Below are 25,173 nucleotides of genomic sequence, written 5' to 3' on the forward strand. Positions count from 1 at the left end.
TTCAGCAGTGGGCTCTTATTTTTTATGTAGTTACTAACAGAAAGGCTTGGCTTGAGGAATTTCACTGATAGCATCCATTTAGCTCTGTATGTCTTTCCAAAACCAGTAACTGTTATCTTTTCCTTAGCGAGTTTACCTGCTCTGCATTTCTCCTTCTAATCACATTTTGTTCCATTTGAACGAAGTTTTCAGTGCCATATCATGGCTGTGAAACCTACCCAGGTTGAATGAATTATGTTTTCTTGGTATTAAAAAAATCAGTTATTTTACTGAAGAAAGTCTGCTAAGTTTGTCTGGTACTCCACTCTTGATTAATTTTCATTTTACTTGATTCTTCTTTCGTTTTTTTTGTCCCGTGTCTTTTACTTTTCTTAAAAAATACGTTTTAAATCTTTCCTAATATCTGTTGATAACATGTCAGAAAGCATTATTACTGAGCTCACTGTCTCTGTAGGGGGTACTGCTCTGTTTTCATACAACAGATTACTTGTGTGGACCTAAGACATGTTACTTTGTGTACTAGTTTCACACCTCTGTTCCCCCTGGTTTGGGGAAGAACAATAAGCTCTCCTCAAAACTGCGAGGAAAAGAGTAACTTCGCTTTTTCCTTCTCTTATTTCATCAACATTTGTCCCTTTGTGATGTACCAGTGTCCATCTGTTTCCTTGCTAGTGAAAATATGGGCAAATAGCTTAATTCTTGGGGTTGAGACTAAAAATAATCTTAACTTAGTCCTCATTGTATAGCGTCACTGGTTCTTCCCTGTTTGTGGCTGAAGAATCCTCGCTACTTAATTTGCTACCAGTAGTGTCTTAACAAGTTCACTCTTGGCAGACATTTGGGACAGCTCTAAATTGACGAGTGCTTTTTCTGTTCTGGTGAGCGCTCTCTTCCCTTCACCACTGATATCCTTTTATTCAGCAGGAGAAGGTTCCAGACAGAATAAACAGTTTCTCTTCTTTCGGATAGAGTCTTCATGTAGTTCTTGCATCTTTGATTTAAGAGGAATGGAGTGGGGAAAACAGTTTCTTTCTTGCTGAAGTTACGGCTTCGCTGATATACTACAGCTTACCCTTTTGCAACTTAACATTTAGTTTCTGTTCCAAACAACCAACTCCTCTGTGTTAGCTTTATTATTGAAGAAATGTCATTGTAAAGTGTCATTTATTAATCCAAATATATTTTTGTTTAAAAAAATTCTACTGGCTAGCACACTCTGGCAGGCTTTGCTCTTTCATTTGTAATAGTAATTATATCTTGGAAGCTTATCCCCAACAGTAATTTTTGTTCTCATAATATTAAGGATCTTTATCAGACTGGAGGGGTTGTACTGAAAGGTCTTACTGCTAAAAAGCACTTTTTAAACTAGATTCTGGCCACATTTAGAGTAAAACTATTTGCACTGTACCAATCACTGAATAGTAGATTGCTATTCTTTTCCTTTACATAAGGTAAAGAAGGTAAAGTCTTGCAACTAACACTCTGATTCCGAGGGGTTTCTTGAAAATGAGCCGTCAAAACCATTTCTTGCTGGGAAGTATTAAAAACCCCCATCATCTTAACAGTCTGATTTTTTTTCTTCTGCTGCTTACTTTTGCCCTCACCGTGGTTAGCAAATAGTTCTTCCCACAAAGTGCCTTGTTTTCATTGTAAATCAAAAAGTCTTCAAATTTTAGGCTCTAGGAGAACCCTGAAATTCTATTTATGAAGGAGTTGCGTGTTAGGAGGTGTGATACTTTGATATTTCCGTTGTTGGAGGAAGGGAAAGAGAAAAGAAATCTGTATGTAAGTACTCTTTTTCCAGGTTTTTACTATGTATCTGCAAAGCTTATTCTTGGGCTGAAGTTCCTTCCCCTTTCCACCTACCTCCCCAAACTGTCTCCATTTAATACAGTGAGCTTTCTACATACAAAAAGCAGCACAACGTTCTAACTTTGCCTTGGTTGTTGGATCTTGCTTAGCCTAAATTAATTCTGCATTCCTAGCTGTTGTGATGTTAGTGTCACTCGCTTGAAGCTCTGTTTTTATTTTCCATCTCTTTCTATAGGATACTTCTGTTCATTTCTTCTGGAATAATGGGCAAAATAGAACATAAAACTTGCATTGGTTTATGTTCCTCTTTTGCTAATCCAGAAACTCATTTGACTTTTATGGAAAGTACCTGTAGTGAGAAAGACCTTTATCAAATACCTGGAAGCACTAGTAGTAGGTGTAGCAGCCTCTGCCAGTGGGGGGGTGTGCAGGGGTGTGGGTGTGGATGTGTTGTAAGACCGTGGGCAAGAGATTTGGACTTCTTGCCTTTGTCTAAGCCTGTAAGATAGTGAGAACAGTACCTACCTCACAGCTTTTTTGAGGCTTGGTTTGTTAACTTTTTAAAATGATGGCCTCTGGAAGGTGTGCTGCGGAAGTGCATAGTGTTACTGCCAGTAGACTGAATACCATTGTTTTTGTCTGGCAGTGTACAGGCCTGCCACAGTTAGGGGAAGAATTTTGTTTGGTGTCTCTTTAAAGAAAATGCAAAAGTGCTTTGCTGGGGAGAATAGGAAGGGGCTTTCTGAAGAGGTGCTGAAGACGTGAAAATTCAGAGTGGTGATTGGTCACCTCTGCTTGATTGACAGGTTGCAGGGAAAAACAAAAACCCATTTGTTCTGGCTTAATGGAACTGGAAAACAGAAAATGAGTATCAGGTAAAAATTCCTTTTTTAAAATCTTTGCAGTTCTCCTTTAACAAGTGGAGTTTTTACACAAATCTACACCCCCCCAACTCCAATAAATTAGGAGTAGGAATTACAGAAACAGGCAGTTGCCAAGTTGTGTAATGTGGGTTGTCTATGTCAGTGCGGTTTCTAGTGGGCAGGTGTTCTGAAACACCGCAGCAGCCAATGCTACTGGGCTAGCTTAGCAAAAAGGCAGAGGATTGAAAGGAGGTAGTGACTAAGCCCTGAACTGGACCCAGCTCTCGTTAGGCTCATTAGCAGGACATTCAAGGGGAAGCTTTTATTTTCACTTCCTGTACTGTGCCTGCTTTGTGGATAAAGTCTGTCAGTTTCTACTACTATCAATTTGGCATCTTTCATGAGCATTATTACAAAATTCACTGAAAAGTGAATAGCTAAAAAGTAAACTATGTTTTAAAGTAACTTCCATCTAGCAGTATACTGTCTTACAGATTTTATGAAAAAATTCTACATCAGCACCACAGTTTTGAGAATCATAATTGAAAATCACTTATTTCTGATAACTTAATTATTTTGTATGTTGATGTATTTCAGATTGAAGGACAAGGACATGGTGCAGTTTTTGACTGCAAGTGCTCTCCTGATGGACAGCATTTTGCATGTACTGATTCTCACGGTCACCTTCTGATTTTTGGCTTTGGTTCCAGTAGCAAATATGACAAGGTACAGTGCAAGATGAAAATCAAAATGTTTGTGTTGAATGCATTCATGCAGACTTTCCTTCAGAGCTTCATTTCAAGAGGGTGTATCTTAACACAATTTTTAGCTGTTAATATGGGATTCCTGTTGTTGACATTGAGCTTTCTTTCACTGATTTTTTTTTTTTTTTTTTGAAACTATGTAAGCGTGCTGTTAAGCTACTGTTTACATGGGAAGTTAAAAATAATTAAAAAAAAATTTAATTACCCAGTCACTGTCTACTCTCCTAAGTGAAGAGGTTACAAGTGTCTAGTAGTGGATCCACATGGATAATTTGAATAAACTGCAATGGAATTTATAATAGTTAAACATTTTGCTTTAAATATTTTTGTGGCTCCTAACTAAGACCAAAAAAGGGGGGAGGGTGGAGTGTGTAATGGAACTAATTCCTGCTATCTGTGTTTAAACATTGCATAGCCTGGGAGACAATTATTTACAATAAATTCATTGTATGTTCTAGTGATATAATTTTATGTCTGCTAATGAAGTTCTGCTGTCATCGATGCCTTGGTGCTTACATAGCAATGTTCCACCATTACTGTGTGATTAAAATATTACATATTTATTCTAATGTCATAGTCTACGTTGTGTATCCTAAGTTTGGGTGTCTTGCCACAGACTCTCATGACTGTAAAGATAAGTGGTGTTACTTGCCCCCCTGCCCCCCCTTTGTGTATGAACATGCCCTATGAACCGTAGAATCACAGAATAGTTTGGGTTGGAAGGGACCTTTAAAAGTCGTTTAGCCCAACCCCCCTGCAATGACGAGGGGTATCTTCAACTACACCAGGTTGCTTGGAGCCCCATCCAACCTGGCCTTGCGTGTTTCCAGGCAAGAACCATACAGGTTACCTAGTTTGGAGGGCCCACAAGGTCCTAGTTCTTCTACCACCCAGGGAAGAGGTGAGGTGTGCCTCTTCTCCCTCTTTCTAAGGCTTAAGCAGACGTATCTGCTCGAGGATTTTCATGTCTGCTTCTGGTCACTGATAGTTGAAAGTTGTTGGTGAAGTGCTGGCTTCTGGATCTTGCCTCCTGCTGTGGATCTTTGGACTCAGGCTTGCTTTGAAAGCATTTTGCCAAATGCTTTCCAATGCAGAGGGGTCTGAAGGAGGGAGAGCAAAAAGAATTTTAGTTTTTGTCTTGTAAGCCACTGCATTTCTTTCTGTAGTCTTCTAGCTCTTATTTTGATGCTAGTTACAGCAGTATTTGCATATTGGGGATTTTTTTTTTTCTCCTTGTCTCTCAAATATGATTTGAAGTACACCCTACTTGGCGACTGTTGCTGTCCCTCAGCTATTACTAGCTGTACCTTTCCCCTTCCATTCCAAAGAAAACGAGTGAGCAGAGACCCAAGTAAGGAAAATCAGGATTATCATATCATTTTCAAGGTCTTTGTATTTCAGAGTTCTTAATTCTTCCAGACTTTAAAGCCTGTTCTAATAGAAACATTTTTCTCACTATGTCCATGGATTATTCCAGGTTTATTGTTCTCTCCAATAATTTTGTAAGAGTGTAGTCCTCTTCTACTTGGAGACATTGGAAATGAAACTGAGAACAAGAGTTTTTTTGTCTTTGCTGTTAGAGACCAGGAGTTTCCTTTACACTGCCATTCGAGAATTTACCTTGTGAGGGGTTAGATGTGTTTTCATTCTTCAAAGAATTGCTTTTCACTTCTTGAATTCTACAGACTCTTCAATCTCTTGGGCTTTTTGCTGCAGCCTATAAGAAAAGATTATGTTTAAAATTCTTCACTTAGTAGGTGATTTTAAATGATCCTGTTCAGCTGTTACTGTGCCAATGGTAATCTTGGCATTTTTGACCATAGAAGAAATGGAAGCAAATGGGACTTCCATTTGTTGTGTCTTTAATCTCAGTCTTCAACTCTCAGAAAACTCAGCTTGGAAGTTTCTGATATCTTTCTTGTCTGGCTCCATCTGCTCTTTCATTTTTGTCTGACCTGATTTATGGAAAAGTGTAACTACAGATAGGTGGGTGCTGGAGAGTAGGTGTTCTTTTTTTCTGTCCTCCCCAACTCAGATGCTTGGGGGTTTTTTTCCAACATCTTGTGAGAATGTGCTCTGGTAGGACCTGCATTTTTTTGGCTTTAAAGTGCTTTCCATCCGTCCTGGGGAATGATTTTTACAGAAGAAAGGAGTGTGGTAACTTGTCCTGTATTCCTGCATTTGTGAGTTGTGCTCAGGACAATGATTGTAGCTGAGATGGTGTTCACTCTGCTGAGAGAGCAAGCTCTTGGTTTTCCGCATGTATGTTTTTTCATGTTATGTTCAGATAGTATCTGTGTTTCCTAGTTGACTGGAACCACTGTCCAGGCTGGTGGATTTTTTTGGTGGTTCTCCCCATCAGTGTGATCTTGGCCACAGTGAAGGCGACGGGTTGTTTTCAGTTTGTTTCCTTTTTTTTTGATGATATATGTTTTTGTGGAGTAATTCTTCAGTGGGAAAAAAATGTATTTGCTGCTTGTTTACTGCTCCTTTGTTATTTGACCCAATCAATGGAACCTTGAGCCAATCTCAGCTGAGATTTCAGAGTGTGTAAAGGTCATCGGAGATGAGCTGAGCTCACTGTCAATGGGGCAGGTGCACTTCAGAAGTTCTTGCTTAGGTGGAAACTTGTCCAGGAATGCCTAGCTGTCCTAAAGCAAGCATAAGGTACCTTTCTGTTGATTTTAAATCTTAGATTTGGCTAGATCTCTGAGCTTTCTAAGGCTTTTGTTCCTGTAGACTGTTGCAATTTGACAGCTCCCGTGTGGTGGATTGGTGCAGTAGTGGACAAAATCTCTTTGCATTTGTGTAGGTGTGCTCCTTTGGAGAAACCGAGTGTTCTGCATAAGTAGTGTAGTTACTGAAGGAGAGTCTATAGAGCTCAGACCTTGTGGAAGACTTTCCCACTGAAATCCAAGCTGGGTTTGTGAAGTCATATGCACAGAGGACTCATACGCCCTAATGGTGGTGTACTATCTGCTTTTGTCATGAATTTGATCTCTAATGGTATATCGAGAAATAGGTCTTTTAGTATTTCTAACTGGTTGCCTGCTGAACAGCCATTTAAGATTCTGTAAAACATCTAATTCTTCTGATTTTTCTCACAACTTGGAATAGCTGAGGACAAGATTGTTGCCCCGGGTTCCGATAAGGGCATTCCACTGTTCTGCCTGAGAGTTGGTCTGAGCCTACGTTCTCCGTGAATGCCATTCTTATCTTGTGGAGTAGAAAATTGTTGTTTACTCTCTCTACTGTGCTTGACTGCAGTACACAGAGTACACAGAAGGGTAATTCCAAAGAAGGCCCTCATCATCTTGAATCAGAGGCTAGTCTGGTAGAGGAATCTAAGGAAGAATTTTCACATCTTCCCTTTGCTTACAAAACCTGGAATGCAGACAACACTGTACAGCCAAATTACAGCACATTAAAAATTCACAGTCTGTATGATCATGCCACTGGAAGCTCCTCTTTCTCAGTGTGCAAAGTACTTCATTGGAAAATTTACGCTAGGAAAGTACTGGGTACTCTGCTATTATGATTTGAGGAAAAATAGCACGTTCTCCTAGAGGACCTGTACGTTTATCATAATGAGCTATTTGAACTGAAAGGACGAAGTTGTTAAGCAGGTCTTGATTCTGTCAGTCAGACACATAAAAGTTCTTATCAGCCTCTGTTAAGTTAACAGAGAATCTGGCAAGACTTCATCCGATCGTGGCTTGTTGCTGCAGAGGGATGTCACCTTGTCCATATGGACTTTGTAAGGGTAACCTTTTGAATCCATGAAGAAAATTCTTTGCCATTACATTTTTCTATGCATCTTATCAATCTTTGTCCTGTTGTTACTTTTCTGAATGTTTTGGGGTCCAGATCCTATGATTCCTTTTTTTACACCTTATGTGGATGCATGTAGACACTTTCAGATGTTGTAGTTGACAGATGTTTGTTGTCTTCTTTCCTGCCTGGTCGTCTCACAGTCAGGACAGAACAGCTTTGTCACTGGGAGACCAGATCTCCCGAGTAGCCGCTACAACCTCTGCCTTACTGATTTCTGCATAGGTTACTGGGAACTGTCTGACAGATTGGTCATGATAGAGCATGCTCTTCAGAAGTCAGAGTAAATTCTGTGACAACTTGGGCATTCCTCTGTCTGTGCTCAAATACCTGGCTTTAACACCTAACACAGGATTCTTTTGAAATCTCTATGCCTATGAGTGTGGGAGCTGCCAAGGGTCAGCAGGTAGTTGTTGGGATGTGTACTACAGGCATCAGCTTGTCTTCTGTTCTCTTTTCTCTTTGTGGTTCAATATCTTTCTGAGTGCATGATACTGAGATGCGTGTGCCAGTGAGGGATGGAGCATAAGCCTTTTTACATAGTATTTGGACAAAAGAATTCCTCAGTCTTGAGTGTCTGTGGAAAGTCATCTAGAATAAATTATGAGCAGGTGGACTGAAATAAAAAAGAAAACTTTGAGCCTGAAGAGTTCAACTTCAGATCAGCTTTGTCTACTGAAACTTTTCCATATCTAGCATTATAATAAGAATATCTATGTTTGGCTGCTGGTGTTAAAATATTTGGCAATGACATATGATAAATATTTTCGTATTCCTCTTCTTCCTACACCATAGCTCATAAGTCTGTGACACAGTTTTCATTATCAGAATATATATTCACAGCATAGAAGAAAATTTGTAACCTGTTTAATATGTCCATGCTGTGTTCTGTCAAGTGTCTTCAAGTAGATTAATATTGCCCCATTCCCCTGTTCTTTAAATGCTCCCCACCCTCAAACAGGATTATTCTTGCACTATAAGATAGAAAAGGAGTACTGGGAGAAAATAATCATGGAGTCATTAAATTTTCCCCTTTATGCTGAGATGAACAGATCAGCTTATAACCTTGTTTTTGCAAGTGACCAGGAGTAACACTGTTAGAAATACTTTTGGCAGTTATCTTCTGTATGCTTTTTTTAATAGGTTCTTTAAAAAAATTACAAAATGACTTTGTTTACAGATAGCAGATCAGATGTTCTTTCATAGTGATTATCGGCCCCTTATCCGTGATGCCAACAACTTTGTCCTGGATGAACAGACACAGCAGGCTCCACACCTTATGCCTCCCCCATTTTTGGTTGATGTGGATGGCAACCCTCATCCTGCAAGGTATCAGAGGCTAGTTCCTGGTCGTGAGAACTGCAGGGAGGAACAGCTTATTCCTCAGATGGGAGTGACATCTTCAGGTATGGAAAATTTAAATTCAGTACGCAGTAGCCTATCTAGTTACCTCCAGGTGTTCTACAGTTTCCCTTCCACTTTGTCCTTTTTCTTCACTTCTGGGCATAGTAGTTCACGTAGTGTGGAAGAATTGCCATGCCCTTGGCACTGATTGCTTGTGACAATTTCACTTGCTTGTGACAATTTCACTTCCAGTATTGTCATCGATGAAGTCAGTACTAGCTGATGCTACAGTGCCAGTTATTTTGGAGCTTATTTCAATATTGGAACAGTGTATGATGCTGAGTGAGCTTTCAGTTGATCTCTTTGGGGTAAGATTTGCTACTTCAGAAAACCTAGGAAACAGACTGATCCTGTACAGATCGGTTGGAACAGGTAACACCTACAAGACGAGAAAAATGAGAGGACACCTGAAACATGCAAAATCCTCTGTAGATGAAAGCAGTCATTCAACTTAAGCTTTGATTGTTGGGTTAGAGAACTCTGAAGACTTGATGAGGATACAAAATCTAGGAAGTTTTTCGGAAGTTGTATTCTCCGTGCACACAACATGGGAGGAACGTGCATATTTTGGGCTGATGGCTGGCTGTTGGAGACTGCCTAAATGTGGCCCACATGGGTGGGGATGTAGAAATGATACCTACTAATTACGTGTCACTAGTTCGGTATTAGTATGAATGAGCAAACAGTGACTGGTGAAAGTAGCTTTAAATATTTTCAAGATAAGTGTAGTGAAGTATTCGGATATTCTTGAAAATATGGGAAAACTGACTGTGCCTGTAAATAGTGGCTTATATGTACACCATACTTAAGCCTGTGGTGTGTCAGACATTCCAGGAAGGTTAACTGACAGTGTTGTTACCTTCTTTATCCTCATTTGTGGACCTGTGGTTTACAAGCCACTGAATAATCAAATAATTTTTGAGGAGCATTTCAGATTTCCTCCAAAATTATAGGAAGAAATGCTGCCTGAGAGGCAAATGTAAGAAGGAAAAAATCCTTTCTGGTGAATGCTTGCCATGGTTTATCTTTGACTTTTTATCTAGTGGCTTTGAAGCTAAATTCGGTTTCCAAGGAAGGATGCGGTTTTACTTCATTGTTACAGTTACAGCATGGATCCATGACATTCTGAAATTCTTCAAATCTGAAAATGTCCTCGGCACGTTCTCTGATATAATACTTGAAACAAGTTAGACTATGCACACAGACCCAACAATATTAAATTTAATGATGTGGCTACATGACACATGAATGCCTATAGGAAGATGATGTCCTTAACATTTTGTTTAATAGTGAGAAGCCATCAACCAGGCTGACAGAGAGCCGGAGAGATTTTGGAGAGATGGAAGACATTTTTCTACATCTTTACAGTTTAGCAACCATATATGCAGTCTTACACAGAGCTAAACTATGTTTGTGTATTTTATGTGTTCCCTTCTATTAAGGAAGGTCCATTTCTTTCTGAAACTTGATTGTGGGATTTGATGGCTCTCCCTCAGAGCACCAACAGTTTATTTCTTGACAAGTTTTCTGCAGGAGCTTACAAGACTAGGGGGAATTCAGATAGTCATGCTTGATTTACTGCTTAGATGTACTTGAAGCTGCTTTAAACAAGATGTTTTGAAAAAAATCAAATATATAACGGTGTCTTTATTATTTCATTTTTTTAAAAGAAATCTTGCTGTTACTTGCGAAGGCAAAATCTCACAAGCTAGATACATAAAAAAATGTTCATTTCGTTTAGGCAGCAGTTTCCTTATTTAAGATCATTCTTGGGTTATTAGTAGTGTTTCCCATTGTTTTCGGCAGAGAGGGTGTCTGCTCATGAGATCACCAAGTAAATCTGACTGTCTCACTACATGAGTCGGAAAACATCCAGCTGTGGTTATACCAGACTTCATTCCATGATTCCAAGCTTCTGCTGCTTTAGTGAAGTTGACTTCAGCTACAACCACCTTGAAACCCTTAGAGTGCTATCTTAAATATTTATATGCTTTCTGCATACTGTCTTCTATTAAGAGATGGCTGCTTCTGTCTAGCCACACAATCAAAGCTCTTCATTTCATGGCACGATTACTATAATATCTTGTCTTAGATCTTGCAAAGTGCAGTTTATACTATACTGTGATAACTCTTTTGAGTCACACTGGAAAAACAATTTCTGTAGCTTGTTTCTTTGAACGTTGTCATCCCTCGTTACAAAGTTTTGCAAGTTCTGCTGCCTTGACCAGAGCTTCCCACCACTCTACTCCATCATCTAACTATTCCGTGTGGAGGTATCTGACTTCCTTTCCAAATCAGAACTGTAACCCTTGCCTTTTTCTCCATACCTCTCCATTTTTTTTGTGACCATTGTGAGTATGAATAGAGGCTTTGTGTTGTTTATGCTTACATGCTGTGTATTTTGCTTGCTGCACAGAAACAGTATTATCACCTTGTAATCACTTCTGTGAGAACTATTTTCTATCTTTTGTCCAAGAGACCTACCCAAAAGGAGCTTTCTTGGCTGTTGTACATACCAGAGAAAATTAGCATTACTTAAGCTATGTTGCCATTATGCCTGTGTGGAGCTCAGTCAAGCGCTTTTATTGCTTGGTGTTGTCAAGTATAGGTAATTCTTTTCTAATTCTATTAGACCTTCTTGATGTAGTTCTTTAGCTGAAGCTTATACTAAAGTGTTTTATAATGCATTTGAGGCAGGCTACACACGCATTTGAACAATTTACACTGAGGTGACAAACAACAGTTGTATTGAGCTTCTGTGACTTGGTGGCACTTGATCAAATGTAAACTTTTATTAGGAGCGGCATGTGATCGTTCTTGACCCTGCTGCAGAAAAGACAATGCTCTTTGTATATTAAAAGTTGTCCAGTTTAAAAAATGGTTGTTGCAAAAATGTGCATTAGCCCATACTTACATATGTGGTTATATACTGTTAGTTTCAAAGCTAAAACTTAGATGAGCTGTTGGTAACATTTGCTTCTTCATATCAACATTTATGTGTTGTTCTCTTGTATGTTTTACTTTGCAGGATTGAATCAAGTTCTTAGTCAACAAGCAAATCAAGAAGTTAGTCCCTTGGATAGCATGATTCAAAGACTGCAGCAAGAGCAGGACCAGAGACGTTCTGGGGAGGCAGGAACCAGTACTACCAGCCGGATAAGCAGAGGTAGATTACTGAGGATGGGTGTTGTGGCTTTGCTATTGAAACACCTGAGAGCTGGAAACCGTAAATCACATTATTATGCATGATTTGTGCATTTTGTTTAACTACTAGAAAGGAGGTATGGTACTATAGAAAATAATACAGCTTTCTCATCTTTTTTTACCTTCCTGCAAAATCTCGAGATTCTTAACATTACAAATTTATTTTGGTTGAAGTTACTATCTGCTCACTTGGGGAATTTGCATGAACTGTGTTCCCTTGGAAGTAAATACCTGACTGTTGAAACTGGAATTGGCCAACTACTTGATTGAAATCTGAGTTGTCTCAAATAAGGAAATAGCAGAAGGAAGGAGCTGCTTGTTTCTCGGTACGGCTGTTCCATGTTTCAGTGTCTCACACTAGATTACATGGTAGTTTTCAATGCTTAAGAACATGGTTGGCAATCCACCTGAGCAAGCAAGAATAGAAAGTGTGTGTAAAGATACGGGGAAATGTTAAAATTTTGCTACAGTGAAGGTATTTGAAGGCTCTTGTATGTCTCTGTGGTTTTGCTTCGTGTTTTTTTTTTCCCTTTTTTTTTTTTTTACTTGATTGATGATTTCAGTTTCTTGTTTGTAAATTTTACAGTTTGGATTCCTAATAATTTCCAGTGTTGTAGTTTCATTTTTTTTGAAGGTAGAAGACTGTTTAAGGAATACACTGATTCAGTGAGATAGCTCACTGTTTTATAATACGGATCTTCGGTGCTGTAGCAATAGTCAGTTTTGCATAAACATTTTCAAAAGGATTTTTAAAGAAAAGGAAATCAATTAAATATTTGCTTCACTTCAGATTATTGATACATCTGTTCCTTTTCAATGTGAATTTTAAAATGGAGTACTGCAGCCTAGTAGCTGTTCAAGTGTGTGTGTTGTGGTGACTATAGAAGTTGCTGTAATAGTTACAGTCAGTTAATACTTGATTTCTTTTGAAGTAATAGATTAAGTAAAATTCCTTTTTTCCTTTTCATTTGGAGTTTTTATTTTTAAATGCTTCCCTTAGAATTTCAGATCAAGTACAACTATCACCTTTTTGACTTTTTAGGATCTGCAAGTTCTACCTCAGAAGTACATTCCCCACCAAATATAGGATTAAGACGTAGTGGACAAATTGAAGGTGTGCGTCAGATGCATAGCAACGCACCAAGAAGTGAAATAGCTACTGAGCGGGACCTTGTGGCTTGGAGTCGAAGGGTTGTAGTGCCTGAACTGTCTTCTGGTGTGGCCAGGTAAACATAGGCCAAGTTTGCAATGAATTTGAGTTTGGTGAACTTAATTAAATTGAGCAGTTTTGGAATTCACATTGTCATAGAACTATTTATTTAGTATTTATCTGTTCTGTGGTCTCATTTCGTATAAAATCAGTTTCAGTTTGAAATCAGTTGTTGTTTGCATATCACTTGAAAAATCTTGGAATTACAGAAGTATTGTGAATAAAAAATGACCATGTAACAAGTGACGGAGTAATTTAACTTGTATATACTGCCTCAATGTTTTCTGACTTGTAGGGTAAGATTACAGTATGTTTGAACTCGATTTGTTCCTGCCATTATATGGCATTTTACGGGTGGGACACTGGCCTAATCCATTAGGTGTCTGAGGTGAATTTGATTTTCAACCTGGAACTTTATTTTGTGCAGTAATTAACTATTGCAATGAATACTTGTAAGTCAAGGAACCCTACTACCCACAGTCAAACATAAACTGCTCTAGCTTTTTGAAATAATATTGAAATCTTACTTTGTTCAGAAAGGGTAATTTTGAAGCCATATGCTGACTGTAAAGAGAACTACTGTTCAGAGAATGTTATAAATGATGAACATTTGTTCCTTGGTTTGGAATAGGTGCTCTCAATTGTAGTATTTTGCTTCAAAGTTAACATCTCAATTTTCTTTTTTCAGTAGGCAGGAAGAATGGAGAACAGCGAAGGGAGAAGAAGAAGTAAGGGTATATCGATCGGAAGAGAAAAGAAAACATGTAATGAGTCACATTCAAAGAGAAAACAAAATACCTACTTTCCCTAAGGTAAATACCCACTTGTACCTTATCATGGTAAGAAGCATAAAATTTAATGCAGTGTGTTAGGCCGCATAAATTTATATTCCTCTTCTCAGTTTTAAATTTAAAAACCAGGGGTACAGGAATTTGGTTACCTCCCCAGAATGAGGAAGTGTGTCTCTACTGATGTTTCACTGTGTTCTGAATAAACAACGGGTATTGCTTTTAGAGCCCGCTAAGTGAGAAGCCCTTCAAATCTGGTGTTAGGGACATGGTTTGCTGTAGGGAGTCTGTCGCTATTGATCAGTACATCCTGCTACTGTTGTCTATTGTTTGACATCCTGTTCTGTGGAAAGGTTCGATTAAAACTCAAGTCATTTAGTGCTTAACTGTAACACATTTAAATACATCTCCAAATACAGAATTGGGTATTTTCTGTCATAGTACCCTGATAATCATATTGCAGTTTTGTATGGGAAATTTCTAAGTCATGCTTTTTGCTAGAGCATTGTTCAGAAAAGAGGCAAACAGGATAGATTAAATAGAAGGGAATGGGTTGTACTGAAAGTGAAATTATCATTAACTGACTTCATGTTTCCATATAACTTGCAAAAAAATTTAATCTTATGCCTTTATGCTGTTAAGAAAACGTGAAGGATATATATTCTATATTTACAAAAATAATTTTATTACTTGTTTATTAGAAATTAGTTTTAGCTATGCATCTCACATGCTTATCTGTGTTTTATAGCTAAATAACCTACTGTATTTTGTAATAATAGAAGTAAATACTAAGCAACTGTAAGGGAAAACACATGTTTTGGGTTTTGTAGTACACCTATTCTAGGTGAGACTTTCTCTTTTAATCAAAAGCTTAGTAGTATATAGGCCTTCAAGAACGCCTGTGAATTGTTCACTGAATAGTAAACATCACATATAGGGTTCAAGATGGAAAAATGAAGAAATGGAATATGAAGAACAAGTATACAGCAGACCGTGTAGCTCTTAACTTTATCAGAGTACCATACTTAATGCCTGTGCTATGTTTATTATTCACTTTCTTGGGGAGGAAGGGACTGAGATTGAAAGCAATCTGAAAAGAAGTAAGTTTCAGATGCTTAGTAATGCTTCTGTATGTTTTAATAATGATTGGTTAACTTTATGTGCAGTAGAAACAGTAAATTTGAGACGGGAAGTTTGTGCTCCATAGTAATTTTGACTGTTCAGTTTTGCTTCTTGTTTCATACTCAACCAAAATAAAGCTTTCAAAAGAAGCGAGATGAACACTCCCCCACCTCCAAACAGTCCCCGAATCATTTTCAGTTTCTTTATTAAATTTCTTCATTTTTTCTTTAGTGTATTAAATTTCTATGTATTGCTATCTTAAGAAATGGGACTGATATGCTAATTTCAATGCTGCAGTCACCAGTATTGTGTTTGCCCAAGATAAAGTGAACAAAGAAGTTTTCAGTGTGTCTCCAGTTTTTGTACATAGAGGGAAGAAGCTGTATGCCACTTACGGTTTTGGTGGTGGCCATCGCAGGGCTCATTAATGAAATACCAGGACATCAGAAATCTTGGTAACTCCTGTTTTTGTCTCCGAAATAATAGACAATGGGCCTCACAAATTGAGATTTTTAACAGAATTATTTCTTCTCTTGGCAGGATGTATTTTGGTGCTGAATTATTGACTTTCTTTTAGCTGAGTTAAACGATTGCTTTGCTCAAGGGTTTCTTTTTTTTTGTTGTTCTTCTGCTACAGCTAGCCAGAAGATTCTTCCTGATAATGTGAATTCTTACCATCTTAACCTTAAATTTCTAATAGGGTTACAGTTTTCCTAAAGTATCACTAGGACATAAAAATAACAGAGCAGGCTAGTTGGTCCAGCATTTTGGTTTCAGCAGTTACTTCTATTACATCTTTGAAACAGAGAAACTGAATACGGATATTTTTTAAAATCTTCTTAGAGGAGAAATTTTTTAGTCTCCACACTTCAAAGGTAGCACTGGATCCTTGTGAGCCCCGTATTTTCATTGTGGATATTTATGCCCTTAAAATCCTTCAGAGCAAAAGCTAGCTTAAAAAACATTCTTCAATTTCATATATTTACCCAGAGGAGAATGTGTTCTTCATTTATCTTAGTCCCTAGAGGGTCTGTGATCTGGGTTCTGATGCCCAGAATGCAAGTGAGACATAACTTGGTAAATCCTTTAGTCACTTAGAATCATAGAATGATTTGGGTTGGAAGGGACCTTTAGAGGTCATCTAGCCCAACCCCCCTGCAGTGAGCAGGGGCATCTTCAACAAGACCAGGTTGCTCAGAGTCCCATCCAACCTGGCCTTGAATGTTTCCAGGGATGGGGCTTCCGCTACCTCTCTGGGGAACCTGTTCCAGGGTTTCACCACCCTTATCGTACAAAATTTCTTCCTTATATCCAGTCTAAGTCTACCGTCTCTTAGTTTAAAGCCATTACTCCTTGTCCTATCACAACAGGCCCTGCTGAAAAGATTTTCCACATCTTTCCTATAGGACCCTTTCAGGTACTGGAAGGCTGCTATTGGGTCTCACCACAGCCTTATCTTCTCCAAGCTGAACAGGCCCAACTCTCTCAGCTTTCATCCTGAGGAGATACGATAAAAAGCAGACAGTCATGGTGTCTGCACTTGAGTGTGTCAGTTTTCCATAAAGAAATTATTGCTCAATTCAATAACACTTTCAGAACATTTAAATAAATCTTTCTTAAACTCTACAGGATACTTTTTGATGGCATCTCAGGACAAAAAAACTCATATTCTTCCGTAGTTTATTCTTCAATAAATGTGTCTCCCTTTGGAGGACTCAAGTTCTTGAGAAGTATGCTAATTCAAATCCCTGGAGAGAAATCTCAGAGGATTCAGAAATTAGTAGGGTATCAAATAAGCAAATTTACAGGAAGGGAAGGGTGCTTGATCCTATGGGATTGAGTCTCCCAATTAAATGAACTGCTCAGATTTTAGCATTTTTTTGTTGTTGCTTGCGGTTAGCATGAGCAACAATTCTACTCAGTAGTGTCTGAGTAGTAGGAATGGTGAATTGGAATTGCAGTCTTCCGTAGTGTCCATGATAAAATCAAACAAACACCTGGAAGAGAAGGAAGACTGGCATTGGAATTTTTGAATTTTCAAAGTGGAACTGAATTTCTTTTTTTTTTTTTTTCCAGGAGCATGCCAAAGATGAGAAGCGAGATAAATGGCATGCTTAGGTAAATGTTCCCAGTCCAAGTAATTAGAGTATTAGTTTATTAAACTACTGAGATTTCAGAGCGTTTTAATAAGTATTAACGAGCATGAAATTGCTATACAGTAGAGGGTTGATGTGTTGTGTGTCCTAGGGAAAAAATGACAAAAATGGAAATATTTCTGGTTACCATTAAGTGGACATTATAAGCAGAAATTCCAAAGAATGGACAAAAGTAAGCATAGGCCTCTGTTGTGACATGTGCAAATGTTACTGAATTGTAAACTAACAGAAACCAGTGAGAAGAAATGCGTGCATTGTTTTGCTGAAGGTAGCTTAGTTGTGTTCCTCAAAAGTAGTAATTAATAATAAGCACTAATCGAGACTTGAGAATATGGAAGGATGCTGTTTAGCCAAAGCGAAAATGACAGGACAAGAGGCAGTGGGCATGAACTGCTGAAGCAAGGGAGAGTTTGCCTGAACGTAAGGAGGCTCTTCACTGTGAGGGTGACGGAGCGCTGGCACGGGATGCTCAGAGAGGCTGTGGAGCCTCCATCCTTGGAGGTATTTCAAAGCCATCTGGACGTGGTCTGGGACAGCTGGGTGTAGGTGTCCCTGCTTGAGCAGGGGGTTGGACCAGAAGACCTCCAGAGAGCCCTTCCAACCTCAAACATTCTATGAAACAAAAACTACTTTATACTATAGCTACTTGGGGGATTTGTTATATTTATCATCTGGGGAGCACTCGTGGTCATTGAAGAATGTTAAACTTGGACAATGGTGGTATATATTAGTGACCTCGGTAATGCAGAAGTATCCCTCTCCAGAAAAATACCTGAAATTCAGTAAGGACAAATGTAAGTTCGGAGATAAATTTTGGGTTGAAGAATTTATAGTGTATCTAGCCAAGAATGAGAAGTTATGTAGGCTGCTGACAAATTGATTTTTTTGAGCATAAGATTTCAAACGTAATCTCGTGAAAAGCATATGCAGACAAAAAACCCTGAGTTTAGATTCTTTCTCTTAAAAAGGCTGTGAGCATCTATTTAATGTTGGGGTTCTGATTCTGGACATGCACTTGTGCCCTGTCCCTGTTTAGCTTTCTAGTAGAGGCTAATTCCTTTTGTCTTCAGAAAGGAGGAACCATTTTCAGATAAAGAATAGATACTTCTGGTGAAGAAATACTATGAAATTGCTACAGCCAAAGCTTTCCAAAATTGCTGCAGCCTGTATGAAAGTGCAGCAAAGGTGTGCTTCCTGGTGGAGTCAGGGGTGTAAGGACAGTGGAATGCGTGGTCTGACTTGTCGGGACACCACTGAGTTTCCACTGTATCCTTCACAAATGGTGTTATGAAGACCCTCAGCAGTGTCCAGATGGCATGTTTGTGTCTACCCCTTGCAAGTACAGGAAATTCCATCATTTGCATTTCATGGAAAAACTGCTCTGGCAGCAACCGTAATTTCTAATGTATGGATGTGCTCTGATACTGACTGGAAGCCTTGGATATGATACCAGGTACTTGTCAGTGTATAATGACTGTTCGTCAAAGTGTATGGAGAGAGAAAGTAAGTGATGATTTAACCTCAAATCATAGGTTATCTTGGCTTTCTTTCCAAGCCTCCCATTAGAGCTGAGAGCCCAACTTCAAGCTCGCTCTTTAGGATATATATGGGGAGGGGGGTGGAGACCATCAGCTGTGTTTCCTTGGTTGTTGTTGAAAGTGTTAGTGATACATGCCATTTTGTCAGAAAAAGCTTGAAATACTTTATCTTTTTAGTCAGACCTTCACACTCGACCCCACCCCTCCCCCAAATCAATGAGGATCTGCCTGACCTGCACCTTCTCATCAGATTTTGGCAAAGCTGTGTTGAATAGGAGTGACGGTAAAATAGATTTTTTGGCAAGATACGGAAGATGGTGTACCTTGTTGTCCCTTTTCTGGTCCCTGTTGGAGCAGTGGGGTTGAACAGGGTGACGTTCAGAAGTCCCTTCCAACTTCAATCATTCTGTCATTCCATTATTTATGGATAACTACTTGTGGTTTTGTTTTCAGGTTTTTATTTCTCCATTCTTGTTTTGGCATTGCATCTTGCCCAAAGCAGTTTGTTACCCTTTGACATCACCATGGGCCAATATATGTACAGTGATCTTAACTTGCTTCCATGAAGGAATTACTTTCATAGGAGTTTTGGGATTTTTTTTTTTGCCCTCAAGCTTTGAACTGCAAAAAAAGAAGAACTCTTTCCAAAACCAGAGAGTAATGCAAAGCTCTTTGATTTTCCAAGAATATGTAGTTCTAGTATAAGTAGGGAAAAGCTGTTTATAATAACCTTTTGAGAAATCTCACCTCTGAATTAGACATGGGGATGTAAGTTTTTGGGACTTTTCTTTCTAGAGACAAGATGTGAGCATTGCAGTTGGGCTGTAATGTAACTTCTGCAAAACATGTCATTATTGTAAAGGATACTTGACTAATTGATTCTTTTGGCTTATGTGGTTCCGTTTCTGTTGTCCATGCCTCCTCATACTGTGTTTCATGATGCTAAGAGCCAGACGTGCTTTATTTTAAAAAAAAAAAAAAAAAAAAAAAAAAGTTACAATTCAGTACCAGAAGCAAGTTGCTGTAACGCTGGTTTTTGTGACCTCTCTGCTTCAGCAATGAATCTTGAGAGCTTGATGAGAAGTGAGCAACCCCAGAAGGCTGTGTGATGGGCACAGGCACTTTTCTTAGGGCTGCCTCGGAGCTGTTCTGGGTCAGGTCAGAGTGGCTTGTGGAGATCTGGTATGTGCTGCCAGTCTGAATCCAGAAGGAGGAATGCCCCAGGTCTCACAAGTATTGGGCAATGTTAGAATGTGGATTGCTGAGCAGTCCAGTTAGAAGTGTCTCCGGTAGATGTGCTGTCAATGGCAGCTTCCCCAGCTTGGATTCACTGGAGAGAGCAACAGAATCACAGTGCTCCCTGAATAGAGCATAGAGCAGTTTTGTGTTGGTCCTGTGTGCTTTGGTGGAAACTGTAACGCAATTGTACAGATCGGTGTGCTGGCCTACGCTACTGAACTGTTGCAGTCACGCCTGAAAAAGACATGCTTCTCCTAACACGGAGGGTAGGAGAAAAGCTCTAGCTACCAGAGTTCTGCATTTTAAGGAAAATTGTCGTGGCTAAGGAAACCCAGATCTTAGCTATTGCTGCTTAGCCAAGTTTTAGTACAGTTTTCACCAAAAAGTGTTTTTGGGTTTTTTCCTCAATGAGAAAATTTGACCTCATGAACCAACTTTTCCTCATACATGGCAAGAAAGATCATCTCTTTCCTACAAAAGTAAAAAATCCAACAGGAATAGGTACAAGAAGTCTGCCCTATTAGAAGGCTATGTTAATACTAGTACCTTTCTGTGATTCTCTCCAGTTCCGCTTTCTTCATCTTTGGGACTGTTTTATCAACCACATCAGCACCTAATAGATTAGATATCCGAGGTTTCTTTTATGGAAGAAAAAGAGCACTGGGGAAGTGTACCTCCTTCTGTGGCATCTAGGAATGTGTCTAGAAACTATTTCATTGGGTCTGAGCTAGGCTGAAGTTCGAATATGCACGCCAAAAAAATTGGCACAAAACTCTTGAAACTGAGATCGTAGCTCGATTCCCCCCCCCCCCTTCCTGGAGTTGGGGACTAATACAAGATTACAGGCTTCGTGTTGGGAGCAAAGTTTTGTGTAATGTGTATTCTACAGGAGGAACAAAATCTCTTCATGCTGGAGTGTGAAATGTTTCTTAATTATAACCGTGTTTCATTCTTTTAAGCCTCATAAGAACTCAGACTATTTCCAGCTGACTCATTCATTTGAACTCTTCCATATATCATCTTAGCATTTAAAGGCCTTTACTTGGTAACAGTCATCTCTGTATGCTAAGGGGTGTATCACTGTATGAGTCTCTTCTAATAGATCTCATCCCTCAGCTGCAAAATAACACTCTGGAGTTCTCTGTAACAGTAGTCTTTCCTCTGATGGCTGTTTTTAGTGCAATTTTGAGCTGTTACAGCCTGCCAGTAGTTAAAACCACTTACTTTCTACAAGGTACATATTGTTTAATAATTCAAGGTAAGAATTTTCTGTTATATCTGGGAAAAAGTTTGAATTATTTCCAGAATATACTGAACTGCTTGGTGCTTACATTCAACTGTGCATGTGGAGTGTTTTCTTCCGTGCTCTTTAGTTTTGCACTTGTGGCCTGTTTTGAATTTTGTGATGTTGAAACTTTTATCTTTTTGCTGCTGCAGAAGTTGCTTCCTGGAATACTATTATTAAAGAAAATGCTATGTGTTAATAAAACGTATACTCAAAAATTATGTATTTTGACTTTTGTGTCTTCACAGAACCATTCTCATGATCATTTACTAGACACTAGTGACTCAAGAAAACAGCAAGCTAATCAGCACAACTACCGTACGAGATACGCAGTGGAAGAAACTGCAAGGCCTGCTGAAGAGCTAGAAAATGGACACAGTTCTTCAGATGTAAGATCCTTATTCGTGAGGCAATCTTACATATTCTGTTTCTACTCACTGAGCTTCTGCTTCAGCTAATTAAATATTGTTTCTAGTAGACACTCAGGTTATGTTTTTCATTGTGTGTTTTCTTTACCTCTTTAAAATTTGATGTTGAGTTAGGTTTTCACATGCTGTTGTATGTGTCTAGTTTGGACTAAAAAGCAATAGACAAAAGGGATAAAAGCTCATTTGTAAAAGCATTTTGTAAAGTATGTGTGTGCAATGTTAGTTGTTCCCTATGTTTGTGAGCTTAATCAGTGTGGCCCGTATGGCCTGTCAGTATGGTCACTGGCTCCAGGAGGCCCTGCTTGAACAGGGACTTTGGACAATACAATCTCCAGAGGTCCCTTCCAGCCTCAGCCATTCTGTGCTTCTGTAGCTACAGTGAAGAAATGAATAATAAGAGTACATAAGGTTTGTACTGTGTTTTTGTTTGATATTAATTGAAAAAATACGGAAATACTATATTAAAAAGGGCTGGAAATCATTTTCAAAAAGGTAAGCTGGCCTTTTTAAATGGAGATTGAGAAGCACTCAGGTCTACACTGGCTATATGTTAAAAAAATGTTACCCTACACTGTGCATCTGTCCAGGCATAGATATTTTCTTACTTCTTTTCATTTAATTAATTCCATTAAAGTAAGTATCTGCAAACTAAAATGTCTTTTTAACAACATAAAGCTAGTGCTAGATGTTTGTAACACGTATAAAGCCTAGAAGAGTATTATAGCTTTCTTGAATTCCAAAGAAAATGTTTTCTTTTTCCTTGCCTCCTTCTCTGCCCCGTCTCCCTTGTTAGGAAGGGGAAGTAGTTGTTGCCAGTGGCGGAACATCAGAAGATGATGAAAGAGCATGGCACAGTGATGGCAGTTCTAGGTAAGTGACAGTATAGCTTACAGAAAGAAGTCCTGCTGATAAATTTTAAATAATCTTCTCTATAAGCAGTTAATTAGTAATAACTAAAACTATAGCACATTTAGAAGAAAAGATGAAAAAGAACTTAAAACTTTCAGGATTTCATTTTCAGCTATATTACAAATTAAAATTTAGGGAAGCTTTCATCCTTGTTTGCCAGAAGCAGAACGATTTCTGATTAGTTTTGCAGGAGGGTTATTCTTTGCAGGCACACACATGCTTCAGGCATGTGGTAGCCGTTTCCTTTGACTGTCAGTCTGAGCTGTGTGGCTGCCTCTGCTGACCCTTAGTTTGAAATCACAGAGCAAAGATTGAGGTATCTTCAACGCATCCTTTGTTTCCTCTTTAGCAGATTTTTTTTTTAACTTTTGTTCAAAGCTATTAAAAACCAGAAGCCCTGAGAACAATATCCAGACTTTTAATGTGTCATCTTGAATTGACCAGGTGAACAGTGGATTTACATCTAGCGATCCTAGAAGTTAAGCTTCTTACAAGACTGAATGATCTCAAAGCTTTTGGTTTACTACCTTTTAAACTGCAGATAGAATGTAGGGTTTTAGGCACTGGTTTTAACTATTAAAATATTTTAGTTATCTAGATTTGTTAACTATAATCTCATGTTGGGTTATATTCTATAATTCATTGCACTCTGAATTACTTTTTCCTTTTGTTTTTTTATTTCCTTTGGTATATCATTTGTAGTGACTACTCCAGTGATTATTCTGACTGGACGGCAGATGCAGGAATCAATCTGCAACCACCAAAGAAAATTCCTAAAATTAAAACAAAGAAAGCAGAAAGTAGTTCAGAGGATGAAGAAGGACCTGAAAAACAAAAGAAGCAAATTAAAAAGGAAAGGAAAAAAGGGATTGAGGAGAAAGATGGACCATCAACATCACCAAAGAAGAGGAAACCCAAAGAGAGAAAACAAAAGGTTAGACGTTCTTTGTATATTACAAGATGCTTGCTCCTGCAGTCTTAGAAAGAATGAGTGATTCAGTTACATATACTACTTAATATTGTCTAATTTGAAAACACATCATGACTTTTACTGGCAATAAATGATAATTACTGACTCTTGTAAGTCAAATGATAGATTGCTATCATGATATGCTTTCTAAATATGATGCATTTCACTTAAAAAACAGTTTTAATGTCCTTAATACCATCTTTGAGAAAAGATGGTATTATATAAAGTTTATATTTATTTATATATTATATAATATATAAAATATTATAAAAAGACCAGAAACTTCGTTTCTGTGGATGCGTTGAGTATTGGCGTGCGCCTGTATTTTTTTCAGGTGTACTGACTGTCTCCCCACTTAATTGCAATTTTTTTTAGGTCTGCACAATCATGTCTCTCTTTGCTATCAATTCCACAATGTATGATACTTGCATTATGCTTGCCACTATACTTCCATCTAGGGGAATTTCACTTGATCAGCATTTTGTTGTCTGTGTTTTGTTTGCTTTCTAGTATAACCATGTTGTTCCAGTTTAGATCAGTACATGGAAATTTTCAGTGACTTGTTTTCAATGCGTTATGGTTTGGGGGGGGTTGTTTGTTTGTTTTTTTAATTAATGGTTAGATCAGAAAATTTGGATTCTTCATTCTTTCTTTACAGAGACCAGAAGTGATATATCTGGTAGATGCTAATTGCTTTCCTGAGCTCATAGCTTCTATTTTTGCAGTACCCAAGGAAGTGAACTGTATCATCTAAGTAACTAAATAACTGCATTTTATGTATAAGATTAGGAGTCCTCAGCATTCCTTAAGATTATTATTTCAGCATTTTGGCCCTTGTTAGCAGGTAGACTGACAAAACAGCTGTTCTAATATGCAGGTTGGCTTAGTATCAGCTTTACTGTGAACCTTTGGTAAGACATATGCAGTATGTTAGGGGTTAGTCTTTGATTAGGCTACTTTTTGTTTATTGTATGCAGTCTTTAGCTGTAGTGTCAATACTAAGAGTATCTTGGTATTTACACAGTCTGAAAGCAGAAGAAGGTATGAGGTCAGGAAAATAGATGCTGAGGGATGTTTTAATCGTAGAAAGCTCTAGTTTAGCTTTTTATTATAAAATATAAGGCTGGCTGATAGCCGAGTATTTCTACTTAAGAGTAAAGCTGAATTGAGTGTTTTCGGAATCTTCCGTCTGTTTTGATCCCAGTTATTGAGATGCAGGAGGTCTTCGATTCCAAAAATATCAGACTTGGATATTTTGGATTTTAAAGGTGACCTCCAATTTTGAATCACAAGAAAAACACTAGGCTTGAAGAAATATCAGAAAATCATCCCTATTCCCTCTGCCCCTAGGTAGGACTAATTATACCTGTCATTCCTGACAGATGTTTGTCTTTTGAAGTTTCTTGTGGTGGAGATTCTGCCTCTTTACTGGGGAGAGAGCTCACAGAAGGTTCTTCCTGTTACCAGAACCTGAATTGAAATTAAGGGTTTCCGTTAAGGAAAGCAGTTTTGACCATCTTTGTAGCTAGGCACAGAATCTTAGGAATTAAGAAAGGAGTAGAGAAAGAATGTCATTCTTTTCTATTAATGCATGGGCTGTCAAGATCTGGAATGGTGCTTGCATTTCTAATCCCCCTCCACTACCAGGAA

At 38.4% G+C, this 25,173-nt stretch overlaps 1 protein-coding gene across 4 annotated transcripts in view; it reads left to right on the top strand.

Annotated features, from left to right (window-relative positions):
* Positions 1 to 25,173, top strand: part of PHIP (PHIP subunit of CUL4-Ring ligase complex) — a 122,366-nt gene that overhangs the window by 62,376 nt on the left and 34,817 nt on the right. For all 4 annotated transcript variants that reach the window (XM_075414472.1, XM_075414473.1, XM_075414474.1 and 1 more), the window contains 8 exons: positions 3,273 to 3,401; positions 8,451 to 8,676; positions 11,703 to 11,840; positions 12,921 to 13,104; positions 13,777 to 13,900; positions 21,465 to 21,605; positions 22,438 to 22,514; positions 23,256 to 23,487. In XM_075414472.1, the coding sequence (XP_075270587.1) occupies positions 3,273 to 3,401; positions 8,451 to 8,676; positions 11,703 to 11,840; positions 12,921 to 13,104; positions 13,777 to 13,900; positions 21,465 to 21,605; positions 22,438 to 22,514; positions 23,256 to 23,487 (1,251 nt within the window). The remainder of the gene's footprint in view (positions 1 to 3,272; positions 3,402 to 8,450; positions 8,677 to 11,702; positions 11,841 to 12,920; positions 13,105 to 13,776; positions 13,901 to 21,464; positions 21,606 to 22,437; positions 22,515 to 23,255; positions 23,488 to 25,173) is intronic.

This window comes from Opisthocomus hoazin, chromosome 2 (assembly GCF_030867145.1).
Source record: "Opisthocomus hoazin isolate bOpiHoa1 chromosome 2, bOpiHoa1.hap1, whole genome shotgun sequence".
Classification (NCBI taxonomy): domain Eukaryota; kingdom Metazoa; phylum Chordata; class Aves; order Opisthocomiformes; family Opisthocomidae; genus Opisthocomus; species Opisthocomus hoazin.